We start from the raw sequence: 25,952 nt of genomic DNA, 5'->3' as shown, positions 1-25,952 counted from the left end.
TTAAGGAGACTACAATTCCTCTCTAAAAATCATTTGCTACTTAGGGCATATCAACTACTACTAGACACAATTTAAAAATTACTGTTGCCAGATTCAAAAGAAGCTAGAAATCTGATCCTTTTTTTTTTTTTTAATATTTTTTAAATTTTTATTTATTTGACAGAGAGAGAGATCACAAGCCAGCAGAGAGGCAGGCAGAGAGAGAGGGAAGCAGGCTGCCTGCTGAGCAGAGAGCCCGATGTGGGGCTCGATCCCAGGACCCCGGGATCATGACCTGAGCCGAAGGCAGAGGCTTTAACCCACTGAGCCACCCAGGTGCCCCTGATTCTTTTTTTTTTTTTAAATGAAATCCCTCAGTATTTGTAGGTTGGCAAGACATTCAACATTTTTTAAAACCCCATGCAGGTCAAATATCTATGTGTCAGATAAGCTCCTAGTGTTGCCCCTGCTAAGCTGCTTGTGGAAGGAGTGATCGTATTGATTTCTAACCCTTATAGTTTCATAATGTTAAATGGTAGATATTGCTAAAATGCCAGTGACAAGACTAAGTCACAGCTGGGAGAGATGAAATCTCTTCCTCGTCTGTAGCTACCATCTGGTACAGCTCCCAGCCACATGAATCCTTTAGAGCGGTCTAAAGGCCTGTGATCTAAAATGGGTTATTTTGTCCTGAAGTATGTTTGTTTGATCATCTATTCAACAGGAAAAAATCTTGGCCACAGTGTTTTGACATAATAAAATTATTTCTCATGCCTCGAAATTCCTTTCTTCTTCAGAAACGATAACAGAAGCTACTGATGTTTGAAAGCTTCCTGGAATGCCAAAGGGAATTTCTTAACTCTGCTCATATAGATTTATCATTCACTAATCTCCTTCGTTCACAAGATTTGCCAGCATTTGAAATGTACTATTAATAATTGCATAAGGAATGAATATATTGTTTTTCTTTTTTGGAACAGTAATATCTAATTCAAACCTGATGAATAGATTAAAAATTAAGACTGTAAGGGAGGAGTTCTGCTCTGGCAATGATGGAGTAAGAGGAACTACACATACACTTCCATAAATTACCTGGACATAATGCATGGCACAATTGTTTTTAGGCACTAAACAATGAGCCATATAGGACTTTGGTTCCTGGGAGAAGGGAAACACAAGATGAGTACCACATTCACCATGGTTCTCTAACTGGGGATAATATATGGTGAGGTTTAATGAGAGTAAGCAGGAGCAACAGAGCTATCAAAGGAAAGATAGGCATGTACTGTTAAAGACATTGGATCTATGGCCAAGCCAAGGTGGAGAGATTCACTGAGCACCCCAAATATTTGCTTGAAATCTCAACAAGGTGATACCTTGGGAGTATAGGCCACACCCCTAGAGCAAGGACCATGACCAAAAATCAAATAGATTTGCTCTAACAACAAATAAAACCAAACTGGACAGGATCAAAAAGATTTGCCCACAGTTCAACTTCCTATCATTGAAAAAGGCAGCTTTTCTTTAAAAAGAAGATAATATAGGGTTATCCGAGTGGTTCAGTTGGTTAAGCCTCTGACTCTTGATTTTGCTCAGATCATGATCTTGGGGTTATGAGATAGAGCCCCACGTTGGGCTCCATGCTTGGCACAGAGTCTGCTTGAGATTCTCTCTTTCTCTCTCCCTCTGCCCCTGGCCCCATTCATGTGCTCTCTCTCTCTCTTTCTCTAACTCAAATAAATAAATAAAACTTTCAAAAAAAGAAGATAATATAATCTAAACTCCCTAGTGTGTATCATGTAAAAATGCCTATCACACTGGAATAAAAACAAAACAAAACAAAACAAAACCCTAGACATTTAAAGAAGAAGGAATATGGATCTGTAATTGAGGAGGGAAAAAAACAGTTAATAACACAGATTTTGGAGATGACCCAGATGTTGGAATAAGCAGATGAGAAGTATAAAACAGCTATGGTACAAACATTCAGGAACATGAAATGAAATAGGTGCATGAAGAATAAACATACAGAACATTTCATCACAGAAATGGAAACTATTAAAAAAAAAAGGCAAATGGAAATTTTGGAATTGAAAAGCACATTATATCAAATTAAAAATTCATAGGCTTAAGACTGGATTAGAGGCCACGGAAGAAAGGATCTGTGAACTTGAGGACAGATCAATCAAAATGGTCCAATTTGAAGAATAGAAAAACAATTGGTAAAAAAGAATAGAACCTCTGTAATTTCTGGGATAATATCAAGAAGGCTACTATACGTGCAATATGGAGAGAAAGAATTGGACAGAAAAAAGTTTAGAGAAACAATAGGTGAACATTTTCCAAATTTGGTAAAGAACATTGCAGATTCAGGAAGCGTATTGAGCAGCAAGCATAATAAATGAAAACAAAACCTAGGCACATAGCCAAAAGCCAGAATCAAAGGTAAAGATAAAATCTTTAAAGCAACCAAAGATGACAGTATATGCAGAGAACAATGATACAAAGCATGGCTACTACCTCATCAGAAAAAAATGGAAGTTAGAAGGTAGTGGAGCACGTGACACTTGCGTGGCTCAGTTGGTTAAGCATCTGACTCTTGTGCACTCTCTCTCCCTCTCCCTCAAAATAAATAAAGTCTTTAAAAAAAAATAGTGGAGCACTTTTAAAGTCCTCAAAGAAAACAAAACAAAACCTGTCAGCCAGAATTCTACATCTGGTGAAAAAAATCTCTCAAAATGACAGTAAAATAAAGACATTTTAAAATAAATGAACGCTGTGCAAATCTATTATCAGCACACACAAGCCACAAGTAATGCTAAAGAAAGTTCCTTGACTGAAGGAAAATAATGCCAGAAGGAAATTCAGATTTATAGGAAGAAATGAAAAACATTGGAAATAGGAGAATGTGGGCAATGTAAAAGACTCATTTTCATTCTTCTCTTTAATATCTTTTAAAACAGCTGAACATTTGAAGCAAATAAAATCATTGTAGAAATAGCATGTATCACAACAGTAGCCCAAAGGATAGAGAAGGAAGGGAAGGTGGTAAATGGAGCTATTGTGTTGAGATTTTTATATTTTATAGTAATTAAGCAGACTTATGAGCAGACTATGATAAGTTAAGGATTATATACTGGAATCCTGAGAGCAAGCATTAAAAAAAAACAAACAAACAATGAAGTATACCCTAAAGACCAAAAGAAGTATAAAATTTAATACTGGAAATACTAAAATACTAAATCCAAAAGATGGAGGAAAAGTAGAGAAAAAAAATAACAAAGAACAAATGAAACAAATAGCAATATGGATGACTTAAACCCAATCATATCATTAAGAATATTTATTGTAAATGAACTACTCGAATTAAAAGACAAAAAACAAAGAATCCAATTTAAAAATGCACAAAGGAACCAAACAGACATTTTTCCAAAGAAGACATCGAGATGGCTGACCAGTACATGAAAAGATGCTCAACATCACTAATCATCCAGGAAATGCAAATCAAAACCTAGATGTGACATCACCTCACACCTATTAGAATTGCTGTCATCAGGAAGGTAAAAGATAAGTGTTGGCAAGGATGTGGAGGAAAGGGAACCCTCACGCACTGTTGGTGGGAATTTAAATTGGTGTAGCAACTGTGAAAACAGTATGAGGTTCCTTGGAAAGTTAAAAATAGAATTACCATATGGTCCAGCAATCCCACTTCTAGGTATATATACAAAGGAAACAAAACTAGGATCTTGAAGAGATAATCTGCACTCCATTCTTCACTGCAGCATCATTCACAGTCCCCAAGATACGGAAATAAGCTAAGTGTCCATCGACAGATGAATGGATAAAGATGTTTATTTATTTATTTACTTATTTATTAGATATGAAAAAGAGGGACATCCTGCCAGTTGCAACAACATTGATGGACCTTGTGGGCATTATGTGAAGTGAAATAAATCAGGCAGAGAAAGATACATGCTGTATATTATCATTGAGAAGTAGAATCTGAAAAAACTAAACTCCTAGAACAGAAAGTAGAAGGGTGGTTGTCGGAGGCTGGGGTATGGGGGAAATGGGGAAATATTGGCCAGAGGGTACAACCTTCCATTTATAAGATGAGTGAATTCTGAGGACCTAATGTATTGCATGGTGATTATATTTAACAATAGTAAATGCTTGAAAGTTGCAAAGAGAGTAAATCTTAAGTATTCTCGCCACGGAAAAGAAATGGTAATTATGTCAGGTAATGGAAGTGTTAAACTAACCCTAGTGTAGTAATCATTACACAATATGTAAGTGTATCAGATCAACATGTTGTACAGCTTAAAATTACACAATGTTATGTCAATTATATTTCAATATATTGGAGAAAATACATATGACCAATAGTACATAGAAACAATAGTACTTATTATTAAGCTTCAGTGAAGGTATGAAGGTTGGATTAGATGGATACATATAAATACATTATAGTAGATACATTACAGTAGATGATGTGAAATAGAAGGGAATGGGTCTGGGAATGGAGGAGAAGGGTGAAAAAAACAAAGAGCCAAATCTGTCTTCAGAATGTATGGTAGCATGAAATGGTTGACTGGAAATTCAGAGAAAAGAAAAATAGTCTTCATAAGGCATGTAGTTAATTGATTCTAATGGCTAACATATGAGGCAGTAAATATTTTAAACCAAACAAAGGGAAGGACTGATAAGAGAGTTAAGACCCTTTATGTCCACAGTATTTATTGTTACATTATTTTCTGATTGAGAACAAATATATAAGGCAATGTGATAATTTGAAGCTGGTTTTTGTTTGTTTTTTTTTTTTTTAAGTACCCCAAAACTATGTTATTTAGTTTTTTTTTTTAATTTTTTATTTATTTTCAGCGTAACAGTATTCATTGTTTTTTCACCACACCCAGTGCTCCATGCAATCTGTGCCCTCCCTAATACCCACCACCTGGTTCCCCCACCCTCCCACCCCGCCCCTTCAAAACCCTCAGGTTGTTTTTCAGAGTCCATAGTCTCTCATGGTTCACCTCCCCTTCCAATTTCCCTCAACTCCCTTCTCCTCTCCATCTCCCCTTGTCCTCTATATTATTTGTTATGCTCCACCAATAAGTGAAACCATATGATATTTGACTTTCTCTGTTTGACTTATTTCACTCAGCATAATCTCTTCCAGTCCTGTCCATGTTGCTACAAAAGCTGGGTATTCGTCCTTTCTGATGGAGGCATAATACTCCATAGTGTATATGGACCACATCTTCCTTATCCATTCATCCGTTGAAGGGCATCTTGGTTCTTTCCACAGTTTGGCGACCGTGGCCATTGCTGCTATAAACATTGGGGTACAGATGGCCCTTCTTTTCACTACATCTGTATCTTTGGGGTAAATACCCAGCAGTGCAATTGCAGGGTCATAGGGAAGCTCTATTTTTAATTTCCTGAGGAATCTCCACACTGTTCTCCAAAGTGGCTGCACCAGTTTGCATTCCCACCAACAGTGTAAGAGGGTTCCCCTTTCTCCACATCCTCTCCAACACACGTTGTTTCCTGTCTTGCTAATTTTGGCCATTCTAACTGGTGTAAGGTGGTATCTCAATGTGGTTTTGATTTGAATCTCCCTGATGGCTAGTGATGATGAACATTTTTTCATGTGTCTGGTAGCCATTTGTATGTCTTCCTTGGAGAAGTGTCTGTTCATATCTTCTGCCCATTTTTTAATATGATTATCTGTTTTGTGTGTGTTGAGTTTGAGGAGTTCTTTATAGATCCTGGATATCAACCTTTTATCTGTACTGTCATTTGCAAATATCTTCTCCCATTCCGTGGGTTGCCTCTTTGTTTTGATGACTGTTTCTTTTGCTGTGCAGAAGCTTTTTATCTTGATGAAGTCCCAGAAGTTCATCTTTGCCTTTGTTTCCTTCGCCTTTGGAGACATATCTTGAAAGAAGTTGCTATGGCTGATATCAAAGAGGTTACTCCCTATGTTCTCCTCGAGGATTCTGATGGATTCCTGTCTCACGTTGAGGTCTTTTATCCATTTCGAGTTTATCTTTGTGTACGGTGTAAGAGAATGGTCAAGTTTCATTCTTCTACATATAGCTGTCCAGTTTTCCCAGCACCATTTGTTGAAGAGACTGTCTTTTTTCCACTGGATATTTTTTCCTGTTTTGTCAAAGATTATTTGACCATAGAGTTGAGGGTTTTTGTTTGTTTTGAGTTTGAATTTGAATTCCAAAGCCACTTAAGCTTTTACTTTCTCTTTGGGCAGGGGCTTTGTTAAATTTTTGAAACTTAAGGAGTCATATTTAAGCCAGTCATTGCAAAAATGCAGGACTAGGAATGAAGTCACAGCTAGGTGCTGTCAGGCAACTGAAAGAAATTGTTAACTAAGGTAGCAGGGCCGAGAGAAACGAGAGGCTCCCCATGTAGAGAGTGTAATCGTCCATGGTTCGAAGAGTTAAGCACTTGCCAGTGTAGATCTTGAAGAAGGAAGTACAGGAATTACACATGGAAGAGTGGGTATAGAGCAAGCGGAAATCAGGGCCAAACAAGTGAGAATCCGTCAGGGAGAGTTTTGAGTCCATATAAGGCCCCACGTAGGAAGCTGGGTTATGACCCTGATGACTGAGGTGGAGTGTTTGCCCTTGCTCTCTGCAGGATTCAACAAACAGGGAAGGGAGAGCACAGTTATGGATAGACTGAAATTCTGAACCCAACCTTATTAAAACCTTGGGCCTTGAGCACCTCTTGAAATCTGAGGTTTACTGTCACCCCTTGACATGAAATTTTTGAGATTTATTTTAGGACTGTAAAATTTAACTGACTTGGATAACCTCCAGGTCAAATAACAACTTTCTAAATTCTAAAGGTTAGCCATTCTTCAAGATGTAGATTGAAAATGCCAAATCAGTAATTAAATCATTTCAGCAGGTTTTCCTGTTCTTTGTTGGTTTAAGGTTCAGATTTGATTTTGGTCTTTGGTCACCAAAGAACATCTTGAAACACTTAAGTCTTGAAGAGCGCTGAGGAGTTGCAGCTGGCAGGAAGGGAAAATGAAACAATGAAAAACTGTCACTGGAATGGGGCAAGATGTGTGCTGACATTAAACATTTAGAGACTTTGATTTTTTTCAGGCTCCTGTTCCTGAATATGACTCTTTCACCCACCAAGAAGAACCAATTTTGAGGTTATAACTAGTCTTCTTTAACAATTCGTCTAATCTAAAAAAAAAAACAACAACAATGAAAGAATAGGCTTGTTAAATAATAGCAAGTCAATCATGTAGAAGAAGTACAATGACATATAGAGTTGTGCACATTATGTTTTCAGCATATGATTGACAGTTCTTATAAATCACAGCCTTGTTCTTAAACCTTACCATAATGAGTGTTATGAGGATCTTTCCTGCAAGCACATACACATATTGAAAATAAAAAAGTTCTAAAAATTGGGTGCAAAAAAACAAAACAAAACAAAAAAACCAAGAAATAATTGCATTGAAATGTTTGAAAATGATTAATATTTTGACATAACTCTATTCTTTAACCAGGCTCCTTCAGTGTTAGAGAAAGATAAGATTCTTTGGTTCCATTTCAAGACCCTTCCAATTAACAAAAGAAAAAAAAGAAACACTTTCATAACTTGATGAGGCTTAATACACTTCGCAGAGACAATTTTCCATGGCTATGAAACATATCATTACAGAGACACATCTGGAGCCAAGCAGCAGAGTGGTCAATAGTCCCTCCAGACTTCTATGTTTTAAGAGATTCTATATCTGAAGTTTTCTTGCATTTCCAAAGAGCAAGTTGTAGGTTTGATGGCAAGTGAAGCCAAATTCTATTGCTTCAACCCCCCAAATCACAAATGTTCTGCTAAATCCTCCCCTAGAAAACCAATCAGTGATTGTTAGCTTCTTACTGGGAGAATGCCCATGATTCTAAATTATCTTAACATTATGCACTTTCATCCTAATTCCCTAAAACATTAGTGTGAATCCAGTTGATTGTTCCTTAAGTGTTAGACATAAGGAGTATATAAAGATTAATTACAAGATAAAAAATCCCCCTTTTTTGTACTAAGTACTCCTAAACGTAGTAGCAATGGACTCTATACTTGAAGTGTTCTCAGACAAATATATAAATATTGTATCTGGAGCTTTTCCCCACATCCGTAAGTTTGACACAACTGGATACCAATATCAAGTGCTTGTCAACAGCTTTACAGGGGCAGTAATGTGTGTGTGTATGATACATAATAATAATAATAATATATATTGTGCTTGTATAATAGCACATACGTAGAATTATGATTATCATGTACATATAATGCACATGATTTTACGAACACGAGCTCGTAAGTTATATATAAGTTAGTTTATAAATAGGTTTGACTGCTTTCTCCTCTTTGTCTGCAATGTAACAACCTTTTTAACGTTTTGCCTTTAACTTTTTTTTTCTTAATAACCAACCATATTAGGGGCGCCTGGGTGGCTCAGTGGGTTAAAGCCTCTGCCTTCGGCTCAGGTCATGATCTCAGGGTCCTGGGATCGAGCCCCGCATTGGGCTGTCTGCTCAGCAGGGAGCCTGCTTCCTCCTCTCTCTGCCTGCCTCTCTGCCTACTTGTGATCTCTCTCTGTCTGTCAAATAAATAAATAAATCTTTAAAAAAAAAAATAACCAACCATATTAGACGAGGCTAGACCTAAAAAATAATTTTTTCCAAAATATCTGTTAAAGGGGCTCCTGATTGGCTCAGTTGGTGGAGGGTGCAACTCTTGATTTTCAAGGTTGTGACTTCGAGCCCCATGTTGGGTATGCAGATTACTTAAAAATACAATCTTTAGGGGTGGCTGGTGGCTCAGTCGCTTAAGCCTTTGACTTTTGATTTCAGCAAAGGTCATAATCTCAGGATCATGAGATCAAGCCTGAGTGGGACTCTGCAATCAGTGGGGAGTCTGCTGGAGATTCTTTCTTTCCTTCTCCTTTCCCCCCACTACCGCCACTCATGTTCAGACATTCTCTCTCAAAAAATAATAAAGAGGGCGCCTGGGCGGCTCATTGGGTTAAGCCTCTGCCTTCGGCTCGGGTCATGATCTCAGGGTCCTGGGATCGAGCCCCACACCGGGCTCTCTGCTCAGCAGGGAGCCTGCTTCCCCTCTCTCTCTGCCTACTGCTCTGCCTACTTGTGACTTCTCTCTCTGTCAAATAAATAAATAAAATCTTAAAAAATAATAATAAAGAAAGAAATAGATAGGTAAATAATCTTTTTTAAAAATTCTGTTAAAGAAAATCAGTATGAAAGTAGAAGTCAAGCTCAGACTCCAGAAGAATATTGACTTTCTTAGCAAAATCATAGCAGAAAAAATCCTAACTAGAATAATTTCTTTATTTCTTGGCCTTTTTAATTAAAGAATATATTGTAAATGAATAGATATGAGTAAGTGAAGCTTTCTTTTTTCCAGTTGAATAACTCCATGAATATAATATCCTCTACTATAATTTCCTTGCTTTCTTTATATCTCAGGAAATTTTATGGTGATTCTGTCTATAATCTATTTTGAAATGTGGATTCAGTATTATTACCAATGTTCTTTGTGTATTAAAAATTTACTGTTAACATGTAAAATAGTTTTTATTTTTACATAAACATACTGAAACATGGTTTCTTTAAGCTTATCATTTAATTTCAGCAAAGAAAATGGGCTATATTTTAGAGAAATTACTGAAATGTTATTTTCACATAAATTTGTTTTGGCTCTTCTGTTCTTTTAACTTAATCTTAAAATTCATTTTAAAAAGTCATTCTTAAAATTGTAACTATGTGAGGTGATGGATGTGTTAACTAATCTTACTGTAGTAATTATTTTGTAATATGTACATATATCAAATTATTACATTGTATAGCTTAAATTTATAGTTTTACATGTCAGTTATAACTCAATAAAGTGGAAAAAATTAAATGATCTGTTCATATTAACAAGTCCATTACTTAGCATATTAAATTGGACTCTCTTAATGGATTCCTCATATACAAAAATACAAAAAATTTTTTTAAATTTTAAGTTATTTATAGCATAAGGTTATCCTGAGATTGATCAGTTAAGAATGTATTTTTTTGTTGTTTTTTTAAAGATTTTATTTATTTATTTGATGGGGAAGAGAGAGAGAAAGAGAGAGAGCACAAGTAGGCAGAGCAGCAGGGAGAGGGAGAGGAGAAACAGGCTCCCTGCTGAGCAGAGTGCACTTTGTAGAACTTGATCCCAGGATTCTGGAATCATGACCTGAGCCAAAGGCAGACACTTACCCAACTGAGCCACCCAGCCACCCCAAGAATGTATTTTGTTAAAAATTTCTGGAAGGGTTTTGCTAAGACAGTGTTGTATAAACTGAAATTTTTGATAGATAATTCAACGTGATAAAGAAATTAAGGAATAGAGGATATTTAATCTATTTCTTTTATATGAATTTTTGAGTATATTAATTTTTTAATTGTTACAAAAATGGAAATTAAATCTTTAATTTTCTTCAGTGTTTGCAGATCACTTTCCCTTGTATTTCTTTTCTTTTTTTTTCCAAATGTCATCAGTTACCATTAAATAAAAATGGACTAAGTTGAATGTTATAGGCTACCTTTTGGTAATTTTTTTAAATCTTACTTTTGAATGATAGGGTTTTCTTGGAAGGGTTTTTCACCGTATTTTTATCACAGTGTAATTACATATAGCAAATTTTATTATACATTTCTACCTATTTTAACAAATGTATATAGTTGTGTAAACACACCACAAGCAAAATGTACACGTTTCATTATGCCAAAAAATTCTCCCATACTTGTTTGTATTCAGTCCCTCCTTCATCCCTGAGCACTGATCTATTTTCTGTCCTTATAGTCTTGTCTTTGCAATAATGTTCTATAAATGGAGTAACACAGTCTTTTGAACCTGGCTTCTTTCACTTAGGATATTAGAGAACCATCCAAGTTGTTGTGTGTACCCTAGTTCATTCCTTTTTGTTTCTGGGTAGAATTCCCCTATATGGATGTGTCACAGATTATTAATCCATTTCTCAGTTGAGGAATGTTGGAGTTGTTTGCAATGTTTGGTGATTACTAAGCAACTGCTGTAAAGATTTGTTTTCAAGTTTGTGAGTGAACACAGCTTTCTCTCTCTTTTTTTTTTTTATTATGTTCAATTAGCCAGCCTATAGTACTCATTAGTTTTTGACGTAGTGTTCAACGATTCATTAGTTGCATAGAACACCCAGTGCTCATCACAACACGTGCCCTCCTTAATACCCATTACCCGGTTACCCCATCCTCCTACCCTGCTCCCTTCTGGAACCCTCAGTTTGGTTCCCAGAGTCCAGAGTCTCTCATGATTTGTCTCCCTCTCTGACTTCTTCCCATTCAGTTTTCCCTTCCTTCTGCTGTGGTCCTTCATGCTATCCCTTATGTTTCACATGTGAGTGAAACCATATGATAATTGTCTTTTTCTTTTTTTTTCTTTTTTTTTTTAAAGATTTTATTTATTTGCCAGAGAGAGAGAGAGAGAGAGAGAGAGTAAGTACACACAAGCAGGCAGAGAGGCAGGCAGAGGCAGCGAGAGAAGCAGGCTCCCTTCCGAGCAAGGAACCCGATGCGGGACTCGATCCCAGGATCCTGGGATCATGACCTGAGCCGAAGACAGCGGCTTAACCAACTGAGCCACCCAGGCGTCCCGATACTTGTCTTTTTCTGCTTGGCTTATTTCACTTAGCATAATCCCCTCCATTTCCATCCATGTTGATGCAAATGGTGGGTATTCATTCCTTCCGATGGCTGAGTAATATTTCATTGTGTATATGGACCACATCTTCTTTATAACATTCATCTGTTGAAGGGCATCTCCGCTCCTTCCACAGTTTGGCTATTGTGGACATTGCTGCTATGAACATTGGGGTGCATGTGCCCCTTCTTTTCACTACTTCTGTATCTTTGGGGTAAATACCTAGTAGTGCAATTGCTGGGTCATGAACATAGCTTTCATCTAACTTGGGCAAATAATTTTATAAGAAGCTGCCAAGCTGTTTTCTAAAGTGGTTGTAACATTTTGCATTCCCTCCAAAAGTGTGTTAGTGTTGTTCTGCATCCTTGCCAGTTCATGATATTCTCTCTCTTTTTCTCTCTTTTCTTTAAGGCATTTCACTAAGTATGGAGTTGTATCTCATGGTGGTTTAGTTTCATTTCCCTGATGATAAATGACGCCGAGCATCTTTCTCTGTGCTTTTTGCTATCGATATATTTTCTTTGGTGAAACATATGTTCAGCACTTTGGTTCATTTTTTAAATCCGTTATTTTTTATTATTGGGTTTTGAGTTTCTTTGTAATTTTAGATATAAGTGTTTTATGAGATATGTGATTTGTAAAAATTTTCTCCTTGTCATGGCTTTCAAAGAACAGACATTCTTAATTTAGATTAAATCCAGTTTATTTGTTTGTTCTTTGATTCATTGTGCTTTTAGTTTTGTATGTAGAAATATTGCCTAATTGAAGGTCACAAATTTTTTTTTCCTTTTTTTTTTGGTCAAGTTTTAGAATTCCAGGTTTTATATTTGTATCTGTGATTCATTTTGAGAATTTTTTGGTACAGTGTAAGTTTGGATAAAGGTTTTTGTTTTGTTTTGTATTATAAATTTGTTTGTTTGTTTTTTGCATATGGGTATCCAGTTGTCCCAGCATTATTTATAGTTGGAAAGACTGTCCTTTCTCCACTGAATTGCCTTTTTGCGAGCAGGCCCTATATGTTTAAGAATATTTCTGCATTCTTTTTTCATTCCATTCTTTTTCATGTTTGTTCTTTTTCCAACACCACTCTCTTGATTACTGTAGCTCTATGGTAAGTCTGGATGTGGATCTTTTACCTTTGAAGAAAATGTATTTCCTGCTATTTTTTTTTGTAGTTTTCTCTTAATGTAAATTAGGTTAGCTTAGTTAATGATGTTCATGTCTTCTATCCTTGTAAATTTGTCTACTTGTTCTGTCAGTTGCTGGGAGGGTGTGTTGAAGTCTCCAGTTGTATTTGTGGATTTGTCTTTTTCTCCTATCAGTTCTATCAGTTTGGGTTCATGTACTTTGAAGTGCTGTTGTTAGGTACATACACATTTACATCAGCTATGTCATTCTGGGAAAGTGACCCCTTCATAATAAGTAATGTCCATCTTTATACCTATCCTGAAGTCTATTTCTGTTTCCTTTTCTTTAGTATTTGCATAGTAACTCTTTTCTAGAATTTTATTTTTAACCTGTTTTTGCCTTTATATTTAAATGGGTTTATGTACACAGCATATAGTTTGATCTTAGTTTTTCAATCCAATCTGATCATCTCTGTTTTTAACTAATGTGTTTATAAGGTTTATATTTAATGTAATTACTAATGTGATTTGATTAAAATTCACCATAGTTTTAGCTGTTTTATTTTTTAGTCTCTTCTTTTGTTTCTTCCTCCCTCACGTTTCATTTTTGATTATTCTGTTTTAGCTTCATTATTTTTTAAATTATTTTATTCATTGCCCTAGGCTATACAGTATATGTCTTTAATTAATCAAAGTCTACTGTTAAATAATCTCATAATACTTAACATGTAATATAAGAACCCAACAGTATTTTCCCAATTTCTCCCCCATTCTTTGTGCTATTGTCATACATTTTACTTTTATATATGCTGTAAAGACAATGCATTGTCAATAGTTTTGCTTTAGATAGTTGTCTTTCGAACAACTAAAAATAAAGTTGAATTTTGTGTTTACCTCCATTTATTCCATTTCTAAAACCATGTATTTCTTTGTGTATATGTTATGTCTTACCAAAGTTTTAAAAAACGTATTGAAATGTTTCTTCTCTAACAGCGCATACACCACCAATTTCTGCCTTCTCCTGACTCTGTTAAAAATGGATTGTGAATGGGCAACTAGGAATATGATTGATTTTTAGACTTCTTTTGTGCTTCCTTAGAATTTTAGAACCACAGGATTGAATATGTCATAAGAGTTCCCTTGGCCTAATTTTCAAAGTGTGACAGATTTACTTCAACTGATCTTATTTTAAGATTCATCTGAAGTTCCCTTTCTGGGGTTGTAACTTAAGCCTGCTTGGTCTACGGGCTTCTTTTGCCTCTATTTCATTGCCCTGCTATTGTGTGAGGAGAGAGAACATCAGGACCACACTGTCTGCTTTTCAGTGTTCTCCTTTTAGTAACCACACACACGTATGAAGACAGTTACTGAGTCCCTTCTTGCCATTCTCCTTCACAGGTAAACATTCTGTACTTATTTGAGTTTTTTAAACAGAAAGATCTACTTTTCGTCTATATATTCTTAACCATTTCTGTAATATTTTCCCCTGGATATCTCACATATTTATTTCTTTTAAAGATTTTAATTATTTGACAGAGAGAGAGCTCACCAGTAGGCAGAGAGGCAGGCAGAGGAGAGGGAAAGCAGGCTCCCTGCTGAGCAGAGAGCCTGGTGCGGGGCTTGATTCCAGGACGCTGAGATCATGACCTGAGCCGAAGGCAGAGGCTTAACCCAGTGAGCCACCCAGGTGCCCCTCATGTAATTATTTTTGTTAGGGCATATATAAATAAATGGTAGCAGTTTTCACCAAGATGAAAGAGCCAGAGTCTCTATGGGGCTAATGTTAACACTGAGAGAATGCCAGGGCACCAAATGAATTGGTGTAAATTCACGGGGTCCCCCTTCCTTTGGCAAGTTGTGCTCACTGTCCTAACCCTTACAGCCTAGTGCTGAACTTAAACTCTCTCCCTGAAGCTGTATGGCTAATTTGAAATTGTAATTTCATACCTTTATGAAAGCCCAGGGACTCTGAAATTTGGAGGATGTCATCCAAAAGTGATGTTCACCTGAGGACCCAGGTTATTCCAGAGCCTACTGAATGCAGCAGCCCTGGGCATGTTACTTGTATAGGGACAGGCCAGAAGGAAAAGAACAGACTGGAAAACCTAGATTTTTTCTGAGCAAACCATATTCAGTTGTGAAAAAAAAAAATACAATTGGGCTGGTCCTGTAGTAGAACTTATAAACACTTGTCAGTTATGAGGGTAACTGCAAGATAGATTTATTTTCAAGCTTTCCCCTTGATTTCATGTCCAGAGCATAACATTTTCTTTTTGTCTTTTTCCCCCCTCAAGGGGTGCTACATCCATTGTGTACAGATGCAAACAGAAGGGGACCCAGAAGCCTTATGCTCTCAAAGTGTTAAAGAAAACAGTAAGTTTATTTCATTGTATAACAGCATCTCTAAGGGATCTGTGACCCGGAGAAGCCAGGACCCCTGATTCACAGGATAAAGAGGCCAGAGAACTGCTGTGTACAGCTAACTCACTTGAATCTTGAGCATGAAAGTGCAGCCAAATGAGTTGTTTTCTAGTGGAAACTCCATGAGTCTTTGAAAGCGACTGGATCTCAGACTGGATGTGGTTGTGGGGAGAAGTGTGGCAAGGAGAAACCTTTAGAACTGGCAGGTAGACCTGGTATACTTTGTATACTAGTAATGTACATATGTACATATATGTGTACACATGTCCATATATGTGTACAGATATAGAATCTCCAATCACAGTTTAGTATAGTAGACATGCTTGCTATTTAAAAAAATACCTAAATGAAACAGAAATAGATGTATTTGTGAAAGGAGTCATCAGCTTCTAACTTGATTTTCAAATGTTGGGTTTGCTTCAGTGAAGTGCAAATAGACAAATACTGTTGTTTCTAGGACCGAGCCTGCTCATTTAAGAAGTCTCTATTTGAACAAGAAAGAAGGATTGGGTTTTCATATTGCTTCTTTTTGCCATATACTCATAGGTGAGCCAAGGGGGCAAAGTTACTCTGGCTCATCTCCAGTGAGGTACAGCAGGTGAGAGTTCACGGTAGAAGTGGCAGCATCTGACACCAGCATTCATGGTAGTCCCTGTATCCCAGAGAGTGTTTGTCAATGCAGTGCACAGCTCTTCTCTGTCTTGAAAGAGTTTCCCTTTATAAAACCACAAAACATAACATATTCCTTTGTAGCACATTCTTCCTTTCTCAAATTGTATGTGAACACATATGTGAAATATATATACTTCTGAAAACCCAGCTGTAAAGTATGCTGAGGAGAGAAGTATCATAAATCTTGAAATCAAATGATACCTCTTTTAGGCTGAAGGATTTTTTTTTTCTAATATCACCAATTGTTAATGTATTGTCTGGCCCAGGGAAATTTTAGAATCTCATACAATGAAGAAGAGAGTAATGGCAGGGTGTTTTCAATTGAGTAGAAATAGAATGACATTGTGAAACAATCTGTTAGATTTTAAAGCCAGAGCAGACTAACAAAGACAGTTTAAGTGAAGAATAATTTAATAATTTAAATGGCAGTTGCTACTATAAACCCAAAGGGATTTCCTATTTGGTTTAAGCAATGATTTAAGTACTCCAGAATGTAGAGGAATCTTTTGATTGACAAAGTTTGGAATTTTCTCTTAAATCAATTTCTTAGAGTCATGACATTTATTTGAACTAAGGACTATTACAATTTTATGAAGTGGAACTTGTAAGTAAATATCTACTTTTTATGAAGATAAGTAAGCATGTTTTAGCAGTGGTCACATAGATGTTTTCGGACTTGATTATATTCTTTCTTGCTGGTTAAAAAAATTGTCAGTAAAATTTGTGAGTGGTTGTTTTGTTTTCATAGTTGAGGAAACTTTGAAAGGGATTAGCTGTATGAATGTGTAGGAGAAGAAACACTCAGAAATGACGTGTGAATGCTCAGAATCCCAAAGAACAAAGAGCTGGTTGAGAAAATACTGGTTTATGTCAAAAATCTTTGGTTGAATTAGAATAAGAGACAGGAGAAGACATTTTGTGGGTTCGTGAGTCATTCGCTGGGAAAGTAAAGCTCTGGTTTGCCCTTGCTGTCTTCTCTTCTCCACCTCTGTTGTGGAAACATCTTCCTCAGAAGACAGGCAGGAAGAAAATGTGGATGGGAACCAAGTGTCAGATGGAGCTGTCGAGCGGTGCTGTAAGGCAGATGTTGTCAAACACAGTCACTGCTGTGCCAAATGGAATGAGAGAAAATCCCCTGGAGAAACCTAAGCTTTGAACGTGAATTGGATGGAATCTCCAGCATTGTCTCCTAGAATAAACCAAGCACAGAGATGTGTAAATGAGAGAATAGGAGGCAAAACCTCAAAAAGCAATTGCCTCCAGCGTTTCCTTTCTTATAGGTCATGAGGACAGAACTTGCTTCTCTAAATGAATGAAGCCTAGGAATCACTTTACAGAAGAAAAGCAATGCAAGGAAAAAAAACCATTTTCCTAGTGAATTCAGTTAAAGATCTGCTCTTGCAGGAAAGAGGGAACTTTAGAAATGGAATTATTTAATCAGTCTGTTTATTAGATTGAGCCACATAAAACTGCCTCTCTTAAATCATTTTTTTACCTACAAAAAGGGCAGTTTTTTGTGGTTCAACTAATAACTTTGGGACCACTGTATTACTTCACTGGATAATTCCTCTAGTCTTCATTTTATGACTAGACCTAAACCTAAAAGGTCTGAAAGACTGTCTGTCTGTCTGTCTATCTATCTACCTATCATCTATTATCAGCTAACTGAGAATTTCCTGGATCTGCTGTAATAAACTACCACAAACTGGGAGGCTTAAAACCGTGGAAATTTATTCTCTTAGAGTTCTGAGGCCAGAAGTCTGAAATCAAGGTTTTGGCAGGGTCGATTCTTTCTAAGAGGGCTCAGGGAGAACTTGTTCCATGCCTCTCTCTCCTGCTCCTGGTGACAGAAACTTGCCTTGCAGATGTGTCACTCTAATCTCTGCCTCCGTTGTCATGTGGCCACCGTCTCCCTTTGTGTTTGCATCTCATTTTCCCTCTGTACATTGCTTGTGTCCAAATTTTCCTCTTCTTAGAATAACACCATTCCTGTTGGATTAGGGACAGACCCTACTCTACTAGGACCTCATCTTAAATGAACTTATATCCACAACAACTCAATTTCCAAACCAGGTCACTTTTGAAAGTACTGCTGGTTAGGACTTCAATATAATCTTTTTTGGGGGGATAAAATTCTGCCCATAATACTATCTATAAGAAAAGACTTCCGAGGTGAATTTCAAAATACGCCCTTCAATCTGTTATCTGAAGATAAGTGAAACTTATATTCAAGAAAGTTAATAAACCTAAGAAAACTCAATCCAGTTTATAGGTGATTAAATTCACATATGAACACTTTAAAGTCCAAGAAAGATTTCCCATCTCTTTTACAATTATTTGATAACAATAATCCTCTTTCCCAGGATCTATTTAAATACTTTTTAAAGGCAGTTTGCCCAAATTTTATTTTGTGGCAATATATGTACCTTTCTATGGCTTAATATTTGGAGAAGGACTTAGTTTACATTGGCAATAAGAGACTTACTCTTTTTTTTTTAAGTTTTTTTTTCTTTTTTATTTTAATAAACATATAATGTATTTTTATCCCCAGGGCTACAGGTCTGTGAATCGCCAGGTTTACACATTTCACAGCACTCATCATAGCACATACCCTCCCCAATGTCCATTTCCCCACCACCTTCTCCTGTCCCCCCTCCCCCCAGCAACCCTCAGTCTGTTTTTTGAGATTGAGTCTTTTATGGTTTGTAAGAGACTTACTCTTAATTCATCACTGAGAATCCGTTAGGCACTTACGTGTCTGGGTGATAGACACTGACTCTCATTTATACACAGGAAGGTAGACTAAAGCACTAGCTCTTAAGGAGAAATCCATATCTCTTTGGTCATCAGGTACAGGACAGAGTTAATGCTTATAATAAACACAAATTGTCATGTGTAGACAATTGGGTATTTTGACTAATAAAAATGTCTTTATGGGAAATTAATGTGTAATTATAATAAAAATATTTTAACTGACATATTTTATGTATGGATATAATACCATATACTTTATATATAGATTACTATATTTCATAGAATTAGTATACATCAAAATACATATTAACCAAAGTAATAATGCCTGCAACTTACTTTCAAATAATACTTAAGCAACAAAAAAGCATGTGAGTAGTGTGTGTACATATGGGGAGAGAAAGAAAATATAGCAAAAATCAACAATTATTGAATGTAAGACAATATACTAGCATCCATGCTGGTATTTCAATATCTCAGTATATATGAAAATTCTTCATAGCCAAAAATTTAAGTGAAAACATACTTCAACATTGACATCCTATTTTATCATAAATTAGCATTTCTTCTGGCCATTCAAGAAGCATTTCAAAATCTTGCAGTTTCTAAATGTTATGGTAAACTCCAGTGACTCTCTCTATTACAAATGTATTGAAGTGCCAGAAAATAGTTGAACCATCTCTTTACTGAAAAACCTAGACATTTCCAGAAGCAATATCTGTTCATCTCATTGTGTCATTAATACAGACAAAGTTTTGAGGACAGTAAGAGTAAACAAAGAGGAAAATGAATTGAAAGGCTTTTGTGATCATGTATTTGTTTAATTTTTTTCTGCTAGTATTCAAGTTCCTTGTACTGGGATAGTCATCAAATCACTTGGAGTGGCATCCATACTCTCCTCTTGGGAAAAAAATGGCCTGTTTTGGAACTTTAGCTTTGAAACAAGTACAGACTCATAGGCAGTGCCATTTTGGTCACCCCAAGTTCTTTATTGCCTTGCATAAAAGAACTAAGTGATTGCAGATATCAGTGGAACTTGTTCCATGAACTTTGTAAAACATGAATCAAGGGTGAAGGGAACAAGGCTACCTTTTTTTCCCTTCATTCATGAGCCTTTATCATCTCCATTTTATGTGATACTTAGAAGAAATTGAAGTAGAGAAAAAGGACTTACTAAGCTACTACCTCAGATTAACAACTTAGGGACATTAAAGGATTCTAACTGGCACAGCTGTTAGGATAACCCGTGATTTAGAAGACAGAAACTTTTGCGGGGGGGGGGGTGGTAAATTGTAATTTTTTTATTGGAAAACAAATCTACAACTTGAAGTGGATTTGAGGCAAATTGTTCCATACGCAAATTTTCTTCAAGAGGCTAAATGAAGTTTAAAAGCAAGCAACAATAGAAGAAAATGTTTCTGGTACAGGACAAGCAGTACAAAAAAAAAAAAAAAACAAAACAAAAAAACAGTGTATGAGTACCTGGATTATATCCATTTTGCAACAGTGCAACTTTTAAGTGCATATTGTGACTGTCCATAGTCCACTCAGAGTTACAACTCCACACTTCAACAATGTGCTGTCAGTTCCCAAAGAAAACTACTTAAAAAGGCATAACCCAGATGTTTCCTCATTTGACCAACTCCCTCTAAGTTCAGATGTGCAGAAGGGCTTAGATATATCCAGAGTAAGCCACATGCAATATGTTACTTGATCGATTTTCTAAAATAAGGTTTCAAGAAAATGACAGTAAGATAATGGAAGAAAGCATGGAGGAGTGAAGTCCTAATTACTGCATGTGCATATTTTTTGACAGCATTTTACAGATAAGTTACAAAGGAAAGGCAAATAAACAATTTTGTACAAGAAAGTGAACACATTCTGTACAGTATCTTCACTTTGCTATCATCATTTGTACAAGCACTTCATAGTTTGCTTGACCATCACCATCAATATCTGCTTCCCTGATCATTTCATCAGCCTCCTCATCTGTTAATTTCTCTCCCAGGTTTGTCATCACATGGCGAAACTCTGCTGCCATAATACAGCCACTGACATCCTTATCAAACACATGGAATGCTTCTGTAATTTCTTCTTCGTCTGTGCCTTTCATTTTTCTTGCCATGATTGTCAGAAATTCTGGAAAGTTAATTGTGCCATTACCATCAGCATCTACTTCATTAATCATGTCCTGTAACTCTGCTTCTGTGGGATTCTGCCCAAGAGACCTCATTACAGTTCCCAATTCCTTTGCTGTTACAGTTCCATCACCATCCTTGTCAAATGGCGAAAAGGCATCTTTGACTTCTGCAGTCTGCTCTTCAGTCCTCGGTCAGCCTGTAGTACGTCATTCGGCTCGCAGCCGCTGCTCGGTCAGAGTGCGGCTTCTGCCTGTTGCTCTGACGGTGTTGTCCTGGCAACTCCCTAGATGGATACCACACCGACTTTCGAATATGCTGAACTTAAAACTGCACAAAATGAGAAAAACAGATTCGAGAAAGTGTAGGAATTTGAACAGATTCAGCAGATGGAACCTTCAGTTTGGACTGAATTTTGCCGAGTTAAATGGAATCACAACTTTGGAAGAATGGCACAGGGATAATGCAGTTACTATTTCAGGAGTGAGTCACGGGCTTTACCTTTTTTCCTGAGGAGTACATACCTCAGGGCGTATCTAAATAATCACACTTCAGCCCTATCCGTGTAGCTCATAGTCAAGAAGAACTGAGTGAGATTTAAGAAAATTATGCTCACCAATCATTGATAGTGTCCCTGGAATTTTGGAGACAAGTATTTGAATTATAGAATTGAGATGAAATTTCTAGCTCTATGGCTCAGCTCTTGGAAGAGATTGCATTCAGCTTACTGTAAAATCCATGCCCTTTCATGAAATACCCAGTACTGAGTCTCAGTATAAAAAACCAGAATTTGTGAGTCTGAGAGCCAATTCCAGCATGCTAGTTCAGCACGTGTAGGTATTCTGACTCTCCTTGAGAGTGGTTGTGCAGTTGTGGGGTGAGATTATGGGCTCTGGAGCCAGACAGATTGTGTTCAGAATCCCTTCTGCCACTTACTACTTGTGTGGCTTTACAACAAATTATATCAATCTCTGAAACTTAGTTTCTTCATCTGTAAAATGGCTTTAAGATCATCTAGCTCATGGTGTTCTAGTGATGATTAAAGTGAGATAATTTGCGTAAAATATTTCTCAACACCCAGGAAGTTTGTTATGAATGGGAAAATTATTCTTATTATCGATTATAAAGGCTCCACACAAGCATTTTATATTATGATAGTACCCGTTCCTTCTTTGCAATTCTGATGTTCTCATTTGCTTCATTTAAAACTGAGTGGTAAGCAGCACCCGACACATTGTACAATTCTGGATGAAAAAGATTAATTATATTGTTTTTAGAGTGTTTTTAAAATTTCTGCCAAAATGGGTACATATTTTACCACTATTATCAAATTTAATCTGGCGCTAAATAAAAATTTCTGATCCTGTGAACTCCTACGTAAACAAATCTTGGGGGCTTGTGATTACTAGATGTAGAGTGCTTTCAACCTTATGCTTCTATCTGTTTCTCAGCATTGGAGCAGTGTGACTACATGCACAGTGTAGAAGCTGTTCCAGGTCTAAATTTTGTCCTATTTTAGTTATTAGGATGTAAAGCTACCTATCAGTTTCTATGAAGGTTTTTGTTGAATAATTTAATTTATGAGAAAATGCCTTTAACTTTTATAAAATTTCCATAAGTGCTAAAGGATGAAAGAGGCCTTTCTTCTGAGTTAGTTGAAGAAACACACATTGTGATCTGCTAATCATTCTGTGATTTAGTATTTAATGTCTATTCGTTTTTCCTTATATTCTTATGAGTTAACTATTTGAGTATATAACTATGATGTTGCAGGAGAATTTGAAAGGTTGTTCTCCATTAAATTACAGAAGATACATAGTCCTCTTCCCAAATTCTTGGTAGGTGAATCTTCAGGTCATCTCCATTAGAGGAGATTTCCAGAATCCTCCATCCTAAAATAGAGATAATACCATTCATCCCACTGGGTAAACAGGATTACTTGCTCTTGTCTCTTTCTGCCTAGCTTTTGGGAACACAGAAAACTGTCCATGAGCCTTTTATTTTCCATTTGCTATGATGTATGTAAGAGAGATGTCTGGGTCCATCCGAGTTAAAGATATGCTTCTATTAAGTGATGCCATAGTCACTTTTAACCACTCATGGGTATGCTCTAAAAGTGAAGTCAAGGTCGCCTTTGGTCAGTGAAGGAAAGGAGAATATAAATCTGTAGCTCAAATAGACTTTCTGGGCCCAGTTGAGATCTCAGAACACATTAAGGAAAGTAGCTTGCAGATAACAAGCTGTGTCAAGTGAAGTGAAACTTCTTCAAGCATTCTGTCAGTTGAAACCTATTATTGATTTTCATAGGAACTATTAAGCCAGGTTTCCTGGAATAGGAACAGGGAAATTTTATTCAGTTTATGACAAGTATATGTCTACAAGAGAAAAAGGTGGTAGTGGAGTGGAATGTTAAAAACTTGACCTGATTTGTATGCTTTACCATTCAGAGATCCACTTGGAAGTCTGAACATTCTTTCAGAGAATTAGTTGTTGCAGTTTGATTTGTTTTCTTTTTTGGTAGAAATGCTGCTGGAATCTGTCACAATTCAGCTTGCTTATCTGTCTTCTCATTATATTGATATCTCAGCAGTATTTTGTTGCCTTTTTAAAAATAAACACCATAATTCAGACAACCTGCTGTGAAGGGTGGTGAGAGATGGGGGAGAAGGAGAGACTGAGAATATAGGCTCATGCTCAGATACCGTTGCCTGGAAGGAAGCACACTTGGCTGTGACACCATCGACTTAGATGATCACATTTAAACCTCTAGTATTTTTTAAGTAGTGGGCAGCTTGTTCTAAAGTGATCTTCACCCTAAAAGGAAGATGTTTACCTAGCCACAAACAGGAAATCTTATAGGAAGAGCATATGTTGCCATACCCTAGTAGAAGAAAGAGATTAGAAACTTCTCAGAGAGCTGAATGGGAAAGGCCTTGTAACCAGAAGAGAGGTGTTGGGAGCATGAAAGTTGAAAGGGACCAAGGTCAGAAGATCAGAGCTGGGGAGTTGTACCCAGTGGTCCACAACCAGAGAGCTGAGACAGCCTGAAGGAACACAGCCTACTGGCCTCAAACCAGTCTTAGGATTCATAGCTTACTAGGAACGGGAAAAACTATAGAATTAGTGTTAACAGAGAAGAACATTTCAATAAATTTTTATTTTTATATTTATGGTGTAATGTTGGTTGATGGTCAAAGTTGCATCCACCCAAACAAGGTAAGAAGAGAGGGGAGAAAGAAATCTTTAAAAAAAAAAAAAAAAAAAAAGATAAAGTCATGCAACTCCAAAACCACTAATATGCTAAAAGAGAGGAAATGAATGACCGTGTGCAGGAGATATTAAATAGAAGAGATTCAAATAATTTTCACTATTGAATTAGGTTTCAACTGCTTTTTTTTTTTTTTTAAACTAGGATCCTCAAATCACCCTATGCCACTTCAGAAGTTTTAACACTGAAGGAGCATGGTGCTAATAAGAAAGGTGCCCACATTTGATTATTAAACACTGTGTGGCCCCATTCACCTCAACACAATGTGCCCGTGGGAGTATTTACTTATGGGAGTTTTAGAAAAGAGACATGTCCAAAGTACACAATAGCATATAGAATTTGAACCCAAGGCTTTTGAGTCCCAATCTGGGTCCTTTCTATTTATACCAGTGAGGTCCTGATAGAAAAAGACCAAAAAAAAAAAAAAAGACAAAGACAAAAGGTAGGAGTGATCATGGCCCAGATCTGACACTGACACTGGATATTGCTCTTTACTAAGCTGATAAAGGATGAAGAAAAGCCTTTGTTGACACAGAAACTAAGAAACTGAGTGTATTTTTAAGTCACACTGTGAAACAAAGGTAAATAATATTCCTTATGTGCAGAGAACACAAGCAACATATTTCTTTTCCAAATTGTTGTTAAAAGTTTAGTTTAATGAGTTTCAGCATACAATATTCATTACCAAATGAAAGAGGAGTAACTGGGGAGTGTGTAATATACAAACTATACACATTGCTTGGTGTGAATCTTTGCACTTTGTCTTTTTTAATATTTTATTTATTTGATAGAAAGAGGGAGAGCGAGCACAAGTAACGGAGGGGGCAGAAGGAGAGGGAGAGGCAGGTTCCCCACTGTGCAGGGAGCCCGATGTGGGACTCGATCCCAGCTCTCCGAGATCATGACCTGAGCCAAAAGCAGTCGCTTAACCGACCAAGCCACCCAGGCGCTTCTCTTTGCACTTTGTCTTAATGGTAGATGGAATGCAGTGACCCCAGGCATGACTGTGTGTATGAAATTCCAGTTTCTTCTCTGCTGCAAGTGTCCACATCACAAGATAAGTTTAGTTAAAGCTTCTCATATTTATCTCTACTCCAGAAATCTGAAATATGTATCAAATGAATTTTTATATCTACACTGCTTCCCCCCCACACACAACATACCAAGCTGTCATTAGGTGTTTGTTTGTTTTTTGTTTTTTGTTTTTTTGAGATTTTGAGATCAGAATAGCCTAAAACTATTTTTCCATAGTAACATGAGGACGCATTTGGGTATTGTGATCAGTGTCAAGGGAGGGGCATACATAATAAAGTACTATAAGTTGTGAATGACTTTTTTCATTGATAAAGCAGATCCAAGATTACCATTGTCATCTTTTAAAATTTGACATTTTTATGAAGGGGAATGTGGATAAGTATCAAAATTTACCTATCATATTTTTATCTGCCAAAAAAAATTAAAGTATCCTCTATTTTCTATGACAATTAAAATTCTTTCTAAGACTGGTGCCCCTGGATATCTCAGAAAAGAGGCTTAAACTTTCCAGCCAAAGATATCTCAGTTTTTCCTCATTTAAGAGTCTCTATTAGTTTAAAGGAATTTCTTTAAGGTAAATATGCAACGTAAATCTGTCTGTCTCAGAGCTATTTCTCCCTTGCTCTGTTCTTTCCATGCTTGCTTAAGTAACCCGTGGGGCATGGTCTCTCCAGTGAGGATGAAGTACTCATGCATCCAGACATCACCAGCTGCTGACTGCACTAAACACCTAACCAAGTGAGGGCCCCAGCAGCTAGAGACAGCTGGAGATACATCATAGGGTCACATGATGGT

General features: G+C 36.7%; 2 protein-coding genes across 4 annotated transcripts in view; one reads left to right on the top strand and one right to left on the bottom strand.

The window, feature by feature from the left end:
- Positions 1-25,952, top strand: part of CAMK4 (calcium/calmodulin dependent protein kinase IV) — a 227,537-nt gene that overhangs the window by 88,182 nt on the left and 113,403 nt on the right. For all 3 annotated transcript variants that reach the window (XM_080803344.1, XM_080803343.1, XM_080803342.1), the window contains exon 2: positions 15,167-15,245. In XM_080803344.1, coding sequence (XP_080659470.1) covers positions 15,167-15,245 — 79 coding nt within the window. The remainder of the gene's footprint in view (positions 1-15,166; positions 15,246-25,952) is intronic.
- Positions 20,611-20,949, bottom strand: LOC308343759 (uncharacterized protein; the record flags this gene model as incomplete). The annotated part of the gene is made up of 1 exon (XM_080804928.1): positions 20,611-20,949. The coding sequence occupies one exon, from the start codon at positions 20,947-20,949 to the stop codon at positions 20,611-20,613; it is 339 nt and encodes a 112-aa protein (XP_080661054.1).

This window comes from Martes martes (assembly GCF_963455335.1).
Source record: "Martes martes genome assembly, chromosome: 5".
Lineage (NCBI taxonomy): Eukaryota > Metazoa > Chordata > Mammalia > Carnivora > Mustelidae > Martes > Martes martes.
This window is presented reverse-complemented; position numbering and strand designations above follow the sequence as displayed.